The 11255-nt window shown below is 41.8% G+C and overlaps 1 protein-coding gene across 4 annotated transcripts in view; it reads left to right on the top strand.

Annotated features, from left to right (window-relative positions):
- Positions 1-10991, top strand: part of Adamtsl3 (ADAMTS-like 3) — a 321025-nt gene extending 310034 nt beyond the window's left edge. For 2 of the 4 annotated variants that reach the window (XM_087558105.1, XM_087558126.1), the window contains 3 exons: positions 3759-3856; positions 8211-8439; positions 8964-10991. In XM_087558105.1, the coding sequence (XP_087414231.1) occupies positions 3759-3856; positions 8211-8439; positions 8964-8975 (339 nt within the window). In that variant the 3' untranslated portion in view covers positions 8976-10991. 4 annotated transcript variants of the gene reach the window in all.
- The last annotated feature ends 264 nt before the right edge of the window (positions 10992-11255 follow it).

The raw sequence follows: 11255 nt of genomic DNA on the forward strand, positions 1-11255 counted from the left end.
AAAATAATTAAAATAAAAAATAAAATAAAAATGGCGCAAAACTTGGCATGGTATTATGAAACTAGGAACCTCCAAAGATTACAATTGCTGTTGGCCATTCCCTGCTAGGCACTCAGCCTAGCAACCTGAAAAGTAGTTTATTTCCCCAGTGAGACTCTTATGATAAAAACGAAATTTCAGTTGTTGTCAGTTGGAGATATTTTCTGGGTTGGGGATGGAGGGTTGTGTCCACTTTAGCTCTGGGGTCTTATCAGGACAGACCCATGCAAGCCCTGTGCACGCCCCCTCTCAGGCTCTGAGCATTTGCATGTGCGTCCACCATGTTAATTCAGGGGGCCTTGCTTTCTTGATGTCCTCCCCACTCTGGCTCTTACACCCTTTCTGTCTCCTCTTCCTCAGGGGTCCCTGAGGAGAGGGATTTGATGGAGACATCCTGTTTAGAACTGTATTCTAAAACCTCTCACCTATATAATGTCTGGCTGTGAATCTCTGTATTTGTCCCCAGCTGCTATAAGAGGAAATTTCTCTGATGATGGCTGAGCAAGACATTGATCTATGAGTATAGAAGGGTGGAAGGATGGCAAATTTCAAGCTAATCTGTGATATAAAGCCAGCCAGGCTACCTAGAAAAACACTGTCATTCATATATATATATATATATATATATATATATATATATATCATATAATATCATATTGGGGCTGGATAAATAGCTCTGAGGTTAAGAGCTTGGCTGCTCTTCTAAAGGACAAAGGTTTGATTCCCAGCATACACATAATGACTCACGACCACTGATAACTCCAGTTCTGAGTGATCCAATGTCATCTTCTAGCCTCCATGAGCATCGGGCACACAAGTGGTGTGCACACACACATGTCAGCTAAGCATTAACACACATAAAATGTTAAAAGATAGAATAGTGTTATTAAAATGAATAAATGAAAAGTTGGACAAATGGAAGACCTAATATTGTGCTGAATAGAAATATCAGCACTATAAAGACCCAAAAATGAATTTATGTGTGGAATACAATTTTTATTAAAATTGCAGAACTTTTTGTAATTTATTATGATTCTGACCTTTATCTTTATTCTAAGAACAAATAAAGACAAAAATCTTTCAGGAAGACAAACCATAGGAGGTAGGGTGAGCCTTCTCTCATCGTATGCCAACTAGGATGTAAGTTTGTTTGGAGCGACAGTACACCATCAGGGCAGGAGTAGACATGGGATCTGGAGTGTAATCACAGCACTGAACCAGGTAATCCATCCGTAACTTTAAAGTTCAAGGACAGTAAACCAAAAAAAAAAAAAAAAGATTTGTTTTGAAGAAACTAGGAAGCATAAAACTTCAAAATGTTTTTCGAAGAATTAAAAGAAAATCTTAAGTGATAGGAATATTTCTTGCATTTGTGGGTGCCATGATATTGCTAATACCAACATTCTGTATATTTGTCTAAAGATTCACAACAGTCTTTACCAAATGGCAAGCTAAATCTAACCTAAAATCCGTACAGAAGTAAAAATAACCCATAATAGCAAAACCAAGTCTTCTGAAATGGAATCAGTTATATGACCCAAACTTTTGATGTTAAAGCTTTCTACAACACAGTGCTATTCTAACACAGAACAGACATATATCCCTGAAACAGAATGGAATAAAAAATGAAACCATTTGCTTCTTGGTGAGATTGACGAAGTCATCTACTAAAGAAAGAAATATTATTTTGTGACAGTTGACCTCAGTTTCTAACTTTCTTGACTTACAAAAGACCATGGGTTCTTGCAGATGTATCTGTGATAAAGTTTCCAGAGATTAACTGAGGGGATGCATCTTCTCCTGAAGGCAGGCTACATCATCCTATGGGCTGAGGTTCCAGAAAGAATACAAAAGGAAAGGGAGAGAGCCAGCTCACCTCAGACATCCTTCCTGCTTCCTGATCCTCTGAGAGCCTTTCCTTGTTTAAGCTGTTTCCTGTCAGTGGTCCGTGCCACCAGTAACCACAGGAAATTATCTTTAACAAATGCTGCAGGGCAACTGTGCACCCACAGAAAAACACGAAGTCATGATCCATGCCTACAGGGAATACGGACACCACAAAATTCATCAAAGGCATTTAAGGGTCACCACTATAAAATGTAGGGGGGAAATCGACATGATTCTTCAAACTGTAGGAAGTGCTATTTTACAAAGAACACCAACTACATAGATAAAACAAGAATGAATACCTTGAATCGTAGCAAAACTGAAGCTTCTATGTCACAAGAGATTAACAGATAACCAATAGGATAGGAAACATATTTAAATGACACATCTCTGAAAAAGGAACTTATGTCTAAAATACATCAATAGTTAAAGCACGCGCGTGCGCACACACACACACACACACACTCACACACACATTCTAATCACAGCATGAATGAGGGGTTTAAATAGACTAAAGGCAATAACTGGTCAAGGAGGACATCAAAAGATGGTCATCATTAGTTATTAAAGAAATGAAAACTTAAACCACAACGACGTGCCACTTTACAGTAGTTTCTGCATCACTGGCTTAAAAACCAGATAGTTCAATAAGAAAATGCATAACTGGATCCTGCGGGACTGTAGGCAGGGTGAAGTGGTGCAGCCCCATGGCAAAATAATCCACAGGTTCTTGGGAAGTTGAACTTGACCTTGAGGAGGACCCTGCAGCTTCCTTGCTAGGTGTGTATCCGAGAGCAGTGAAAACACGACATGAACATTTACCAATGAATCGATAACCTAGCTACTTATGATAACCAAGCAGTGGAAACAACACAGGTAACAGTAACACCACCGCCACCACAGTGAGGCAAGTGCAGAGGTGTCCGAGGTCTGGCATGTTAGTACAGCAAATACCACTAAAAGGAATGTGGGATTGGCATATCCTACAGCATGGACAGACCTTGAGAGTCTTGGGACGAATAATGGAAGACAGACACAGGACTCCACTGTTGTGTCTAGTGTAGGTAAATCTGTCAAACAAAAGGCCGGGGAGTGGAGGGGTGACTGCAGAGGGCTATTGGGTTTCTGTGACAGATGACGATAATGTTCCAAACTTGGCTGTGGTGTGGCAAATCTGAAAGCCATTACAATGTGTGTTTTAAATGGTTGATAATTACATGGCAAGTGATTTAAAGCCCAAAGAAATACAACTATGAGATTAAAAGATTGTATGAAATGGGTTAAGTAAGGTAAGAAAAATAAGCAAAATCAGAGAGTACACTTAGAACGTACACCAAACACTTCTGCCCTGACTGGGGAGCTCCTCAGACAGTAATAAAAATGTAAAAGGCTTTTCCATGCATAATACGACAATGAGGAAAATTAACAGGCGTTATGGCTGTGCAAAACTTCAAGGGCTGCAAAGCAGACTTGGATTGTTTCTCCTGGAGCTGAACCTGCCTTGGCACCGGTGCCTCCGTCTTTGCTCAGAGCAGGAAAACCCAACTTGCCCTCCACTTAATTGTTTTGAATATATCCATTTCCATACGTAAGCCTAGTCAGTTCAGAGTTGATCCCACCCTTCTCCCTTCCTCCTGAGCTTCAGGGAATAAAGGATTGGGGAGAAGGGTGAGCCTGTCTACAGAGCTGTGATCCACCTCTTCTAACTCATCATGGGGACAGCTGGTCCTGTAACTCGTCCTTGGCTGATACACCTTGGCCCAGCTCTCAGGACACACGGTGTGGCTGAGCATTCGGGGCACTTGAGACACTGTTCTGTGCTTCTCTTCTAGTGTCCTGGACGTTGCATGGGCCAGGCCATGAGGATGCAGCACCACCACACGCCGTGTGCTCACAACAGCTCCAACTCTGACTGTGAGGACAGGAGGAGGTACTGACCCAGTGCAGCATGCACCGCCCCTGGAACCTTCCAGGGATGGGACTGCCTGCAGCAGAATTACTCCTAGTTTCCCTCACTCCTCATCACTGAAAACTCCTATTCAATCATGATTTACTTAGTACCATCTATTATACTGATATATGGCCAAAAAATACTATTTATAATCAAAGTTATTTGGATGTTGGACAGAAAGAGGAACTACTCTAAAGGTGGGAAATGTAGCACCCAAGATAGATTTTAAAACATATATATTTATTTATATATGCATTTACTTATATATAAATATATATTATAAATAATATAAATATATTTATATATAAGAATGATTTATTCCTATTAGAAGCTGTGTTGACTTGAATATCAGCGTGACTTAGCAGAGAATAAAAATAAACATTTTAGTTTTCAAAGGGGCTGTCTGTTTTTCTTTTGCATGAAAGTCTGAGTGGACAGGTGGTAGAATAGAGCTTGAGTCATGAGAGCATCCGGATGGCCAGTCTCCCTCTGCTGGCTGGCTCTGCTACCTTAGAAGATAACATCTCAGCCATCAGCAAGTGTGAGGGAACTTATACAACACAAGAAAATTTTCATTACATCATTCTTTTATTGTCTGATCCTCGAATACCTGAGTGTCTTGATCTGCAAGTGGAATATTATCATCCGTGTAAACTTCAATTTAAATTACAGTTAGTGAGCAGTGCCTCAGCAGTCCTGGTCATAGAGGACACCTTGCATCCGATTCTTTCTTACTGCGCCACATACTGAATCCTGCTGAAGAAAGTGGAATGACCTTGACTGCTGGCTTGGTTACCGTTCTGAGCCTTCAGTAAGGTTTGGCAATGTAGAGTCAGCAGTATTTCCTATTCCCACAAGGTGATTTCAAGCCAGGACCATTCTCCTCAAATGGAAAATGTTTGGAGCAGCTGCCCTCATTCTCAACAGACAACTTAGTTTCCTACTTTGCTGAGAAGATAGAGACCACACACAGATGTGCACCATCCCAGATGTTTTCATTTGCAGTCATAAAGGCACCTTTACAACACAAAAGCTTCTATGGATGGAGCCTTTTATTTTAACATTTTCCTGAAACTTGGTTTTATATTTAAGAATAGATTATAAACATATTATATCTTAGCACACCTTGACTTCATTCTATTTAAGTATGATATTTAATATTCTGCTATTTCTTTGATGGTATATTGCTTAATTATTTTTTGCTTTTAAAAACTGATGCTGCCCTGAACATCTTAGAGTGAATATGACTTTATACTCAGAGAGTTGCATTTTTATGGGGTAGACATTTAGAAATCAAAGCGAATTCATAAGCATATATATTTAGATATTTCCAAATCACCATCAAACTATGTAAACAGTATGAGAATCATCTCCATGTTCATTGATATTTGATAGGATTTTAATCTTTCAATTTCTGTAGCCTCTTGATCCCTTGTGCCCCTTTCTTGACTCCACCTTCCTTTTATTTTTCATTCCACCTGCCATCGCCCCGACCAAAGCACCATCACCTGGTGGTATGAGGATAAAGTGAGAAGCTGAGGCAAGCTAGAAGACTAGTCGCTTCAGGATTCCTACTGCCGTCATACACTTGTAAACACACGAGGCCCAAGTGTACTTATAATCTCCTGTATAATTACTTGGATGTCCCTACTCCAAGTCATTTTGTCCCTGCTCTCAAAATGATGCCCTCAGCATCTTTTCAGCCTCCAATCGATTGGTCCTGGCCTCCATGTTGCTTTAACAGCTCCCCGGGCCTCTCACCCTTCAACCAAAAGGGAATTCTTGAGTTACTTAAGTCTCTTTAGACTGGAAACAACAAAAGCCAACTTTGAAGAATTTCTGCAGAGAGGGCAAAGCCTGATTAATAAGACGGATCACCTAACGCTTGTGGACAACCATCTACTACCCTCTTGATTCTATTCTTTGAGTATGTGTTCAGTTGGTTTTTGTAGGTATTTGACCTCTGCAGTAGGAGAAGGTCAGGGATTATTCAGTCTGCAATGTTGGTCAAAGTGACTCAACTTTGGGGGATTAAGATTTATACCCACTGGGGAAAACAAAAGAAATTAACAGGACATTCCTCCCTGGCTTTTCCTTTTAAACCTTATAATCAATTTGGTAGGATAGCATTGTTTCCAAGTTAAACCCTTTGATGGTGTCTCCGCCTACTGGCAAATCCAAGTATTGCTTCCCACTCTATGTAACACTCTTCACAAGTCAGGTTGTCTTAAGTTTCTCCATTTTCTTACCCTTCCAATGACATTTCAACATCCCTTAGAAGAGATGCTGGATAAAGTGTAAACTAGTTATAGGAATGACCAGGGAGTGCAACGGGGCTTCCAGCAGATCCAGCAGGATGATCCCTGGGGAATGGGAAGTCACTGCCTGTTCTTCTCTCAGCTCTGCAGCTCTTTGTAATTGGCTTTTTCTACACAGCCTTCCACCCCTCTGGTCTGTGTGGCAGACCTTATTATCTGCCACACAGACCACATAAAGTGTGGCAGACACTTTATGTCTTGTTCCACATCTTCCAAATTTCGAAGGGAAAGGCAACTAGTGAGCCATCTCAAGTTAGGATCCCCTCCCATTCATCTTTTGGAACAGAGTTGGTCTCCCACCTTGCACGTGTAACTGCCATGGTAATATGTCCTACAAAACAAGAAAAAAATAACTAAAAGTGGACCTGCTGAGATGCTGTCCTCTGACGTCACAGGCTCTCCAAAATCAGCAGCCACCCAGTTTCTTTTCTGTTCTGGACCCCACTTTCCAAATACCTTTGGTCTCTGTACTCACTGTGACAAAGGTTGCTGGCGTATACATCCTTGTTCAGATTGCAGTATTTTCAGAGCTTCTCAGCAGCAACATAAGGCTTGTGAACAATGTTCAAGTGGCTTATCATGGCAGTAAGTCTCTTGTTTGCCTAAACTGATCCACTCTAGATTGCCAGGAGAGTCCATTCGTGGGTTATCTATCCATTTATTTATTGGAAGTTCCTTGGAATACACAGTTTGTTGGCCATGCTTTTTTTTTTTTGTCAGATCATTTTTTCGGGGTGGATGCTCAGGCATTGGGTAATGATGTCACTATTACTTTAAACTGTATGGCAGAGAAGCAGGGGGATATCTTGGTGGGTGTATTTGTGTGTGTCTGTGTGAGTGTATGTGTGTGTGAGTGTGTGTGTATGTGAGTGTGTGTGTATGTGAGTGTGTGTGTATGTGAGTGTGTGAGTGTGTGAGTGAGTGTGTGAGTGTGTGTGTGAGTGTGTGTGTGAGTGTGTGTGTATGTGAGTGTGTGTGTGTGAGTGTATGTGTGTGTGAGTGTGTGTATGTGAGTGTGTGTGTATGTGAGTGTGAGTGTGTGTGTGTGAGTGTGTGTATGTGAGTGTGTGTGAGTGTGTGTGAGTGTATGTGTGTGTGAGTGTGTGTGTATGTGAGTGTGTGTGTATGTGAGTGTGTGTGTATGTGAGTGTGAGTGAGTGAGTGTGTGTGTGTGTGTGTGTTTGTGTGTACCAGTGTTGGGAATTGAACCTAGGACCTTGTGCATACTAAACAATTGATCTACCACTAACTATATCCCCGGGAATTTATTTATTTACTTACTTACTTTGAATTTTGCCCTTTCTGTAGCTAAGGTAGAACTTGACCTCTAAGTTCTCCTACTTCAGACTCCCAAGTAGCTGGAGTTAGCAGGTCTGTTCCCCCACACCCAGCTCAGGTCTTGGTTTTAGACAGCACGCTAAGATGCAGAGACCTTGTGCTTGACATCAGTAAAGCACCTAAGCCTTTCCTGGTGGTCTGGATTCCTCTGTAGTCTCTTCACACCCCATTGATAGTCTGTGCATACACCTGCATGTGAGCACTCCTCACTGGCATCTCACAGGGCATTGCTCTCTTCCTGCCTCTTACCGTGGCAGCTCAGCCACTTGCTGGTCCTCTTCCCATCCTTCAAGTTCATTTCTTCTCTTTTACACCCATAGGTTTAACACATGAAGCTTTAAATACATGCTGATGGACTATTTTCTAGTACATCTTCCTCTCATCCTTTTTATCACATCTTTGTCAATCTCCAGAGCCTTCCTAGCATATCTAGTGAGAATGTAGGGACTATAGCATCATTCTCAGCATCTGGGGAACGGACTGTATTCTGAAGTATCTAATTGTCGTTTTATGGTCAGATTGCCCTGGTACTCTGTGTGGCCAGCCAGGAACAGTACAAATCAGTTTTCCGAGGAAGCCTTTAGCACATTCAGAGAAAGAGAAAGGGCTTGATCAATGCCAGCAAACAGTGGCATCTTCTCTCATCTTGTGTCTATCTTTTTTTTTCTTCATTTCAGACTTGCCTTTAGAAGAAACTGCACCTCAGGGCCATGCGAGGCATGTTGGCGTGTGGGTCCCTGGAAGCCCTGCACAGCAGTCTGTGGCAGGGGCTTCCAGTCTCGCAAAGTCAACTGCATTCACACAGGGAGCTGCAAACCCATGGCTGACAGATACTGTGTGCAGATGAAACCAGCTTCCTGGAGGCACTGTTTCGGGCCTTCCTGTGATAGTACGTACCCATCTCAGGTATCACCAGCTCCCCAGAAACCGGGACACCAATGTGCCTTCCTTAGCCAGGGGCGGGATTGTGGGCAGCAGTATTGACTCTTGAAGTAGTAGCAGCCACTCCACACACATTTTCCTCTGAAGTCTCCTCTGCTAAGACCGAGCCAGTGGGCTCACATAGGTGAGCAAATGTCCTAAAATTACATAGTGAACACAACTGTGTTACTTTTCTGTGGGACAAATATGAGGCATTCATAAATTTTCCGGGGGACCCATGACCCTACAAAAAAATAACCTCTGCCCTCAGCACTGAGAGAGGTAACATGGTTTCAGAGGACCTGTGAGGATCTCAGGGCATCACAAGAAGCCAGTTGGTCGTGTGGAGAAGTGAGCCCACTGTGTGTCTGACATCAGTGCAGACCAGTAGCCCCGGGCATGCCTCATTTTTCCTCATGCTCTAGTGAACCCACGCTATGAATATTCATTCATTCTCATATTCTCTCTCTCTCTCTCTCTCTCTCTCTCTCTCTCTCTCTCTCTCTCAGGAAACTGCATAGACACAACTCACTACTGTATGTTCGTAAAGCACCTTAATCTGTGCTCCCTGGCCCTCTACAAACAAAGGTGCTGCCAGTCATGCCAAGAAAGATAAAGCTCTGACAAGGTTGTGATGCTGCTGTGGTGAGAAATGAAAGCTAACGAGGTTCTTTTCCCCATGTCCCCGGTTCAAAACCATGTACTCTTGAAGTCGCTAGATACTATGATCAAGGGGAGGCTAAAGCAGAAACAGCACCTGATATGGTTTTATAAGGTTAATGTTTCTGGTGGTTGTTTTTAATGCTATTTCCTGTAAAGGATGTAGTCTAGGACTAACATAAATGCATCAGCAGTCATTCTCTTGCTCTCGGGACGACATCACAAACACATCATCACCTGATGTGCTCTGTAGACCATCAAAGAGTGGTCCATCCTGAGGACTGCAACAGAGGACTTCTCTTGAGTTGTTGGGTTTCAACACATTTGTGTGGTATTTATGTTTTAAAGGCTCTGGCCTGTAGCCTTGAGATGTTGGCACTAAAGGCATATCTACAGATCCTTATGTTTATTATGTGGAGAGGAGACAATCTCCCTGGACAGTTAATAACACCAACCAAGCCAAGGATTCTCCACATGACGTATTGTCTTCACTCTTAAAGCATCTATGGAAGAAAACACAGAATTTACAGCTGCCGGTTTTGTAGCTACAGAAATCTATCTGTAACCAAATGAGGCATCTTGGAAATCAAAGAAGAGGAAAAGCTTACCTTTTCTACTGATTTTGAAGTATATTCAAAGCTTTCTTTTAAGAGCTGTGAATGGAACTTTATCTAAGCACTATTTTCTTGCACACAATCAGAAATCAAAGCCCTACTAGATGTAATTTATGGGGATTGTTATTTTGGAAAGTTTATAAGAGAATAATCTAAATAAGAAATGTGATAGTTGAAAGAATTGTTTATGGTAAATGATTATTTTAATCTGAGTGGATTTTTGTCAGTAAATTCAAAGTCAATTAGAAATATGGCGGAAATAACAATATTGAGGTTAGGATCCAGAGCTGGGATTTGGGTTGTGCTTTGGGGAAGAAGGTTTGAATTCGTCTTGGACTAGCTATAGAATTGGGTTAGGTAAGAAAGGAAGGTGCATTAGGGCCAAGACCAGAACTGCCTTTAAGGTCTGGGCCAGTTTAGGGTTGGGTCTCTCGGACCAAGGCTGCTGTCTGTGACATTGGTGTCAATTTTGCTCCCAGGGAAGGATCAGGCTAGCATTCAGTCTTAACTGCTACCACTGATTTGGCTCTAGGACCTTTCCATGACATTTTACCAGCTGCATAGATGCTACACAGCCCCAAATGAGTGGTCCTGTTTCTTTACTCAGTGTCCCGGCTGCTCGCACATGTTCCCACCCACAGTCTCCTGGCACGCAACCTTTCCTGAGGCAGGTGGTGTTGGACCTACCTCCTGATCAACATGTGAACGGCACAGTGTGGCTTCAGATCTGTTTGTAGAGAGGCTTGCCCAGTCTCTCTGCCATCTTCTGAGCACAGGTCTCTCTCACATTCCAACTTCAGCCTCACCAACACTGGGGTGAACACTACTGTAGGTGGAGGGTTTGGTGGTCTGGAACAGACAGGGGAAGGAAAGAGCACACCAGCCCTTGAGTTGTTAGTCAGCAATGACATTCGATTGTTGAACTTGTTAAATTAAAAGAAAGGTCATCTGTAAAATACTCCTTGTATATATTTATTATATGACTCCAAGGTGCAATATTTTATTTTGTACAGTATATAATAAAGACATGGGACATATATTTTTCATACTAACAAAATTTCTTATTAAACTGCTTCACCTTTGTATTTAACGTTAAAAAATAACCTATTTTTCAGTCGTTATCATACTTTCGTCTTGTTAATATTCAAAAGGCATTCCTGTGTACTGTATTTTACTACTGTTTTTTTTATAACATGAGAGATAATGTTTCCATTTGATGATCCTTCATTCAAAAAATAAACTCACCATTAGTATCTAATAGCATCCTTGGTGGCTTCTCTGTGTTGTGCTCTGTGTTTTGCTAGATGTTGGAGTGGTCTTCTCACCTGTCCCCTCGTTAGCCTTGTCGCTCCCTCGGTTGAGTTGATATCCCAGACTGTCTTCTGTATGTGTTACAGAAGGAGCAATCACAGAAATTCACCGATTCCACATCTCAAGTTTGTGAATCACACATTTAAAAAATATTTTGACAATAAAAGTACTAAGTAGAAGCCTGGGATAGATAACCGACAGGCACAAAAGTAGATG

This window comes from Rattus norvegicus, chromosome 1 (assembly GCF_021556685.1).
Source record: "Rattus norvegicus strain SHRSP/BbbUtx chromosome 1, alternate assembly SHRSP_T2T, whole genome shotgun sequence".
Classification (NCBI taxonomy): domain Eukaryota; kingdom Metazoa; phylum Chordata; class Mammalia; order Rodentia; family Muridae; genus Rattus; species Rattus norvegicus.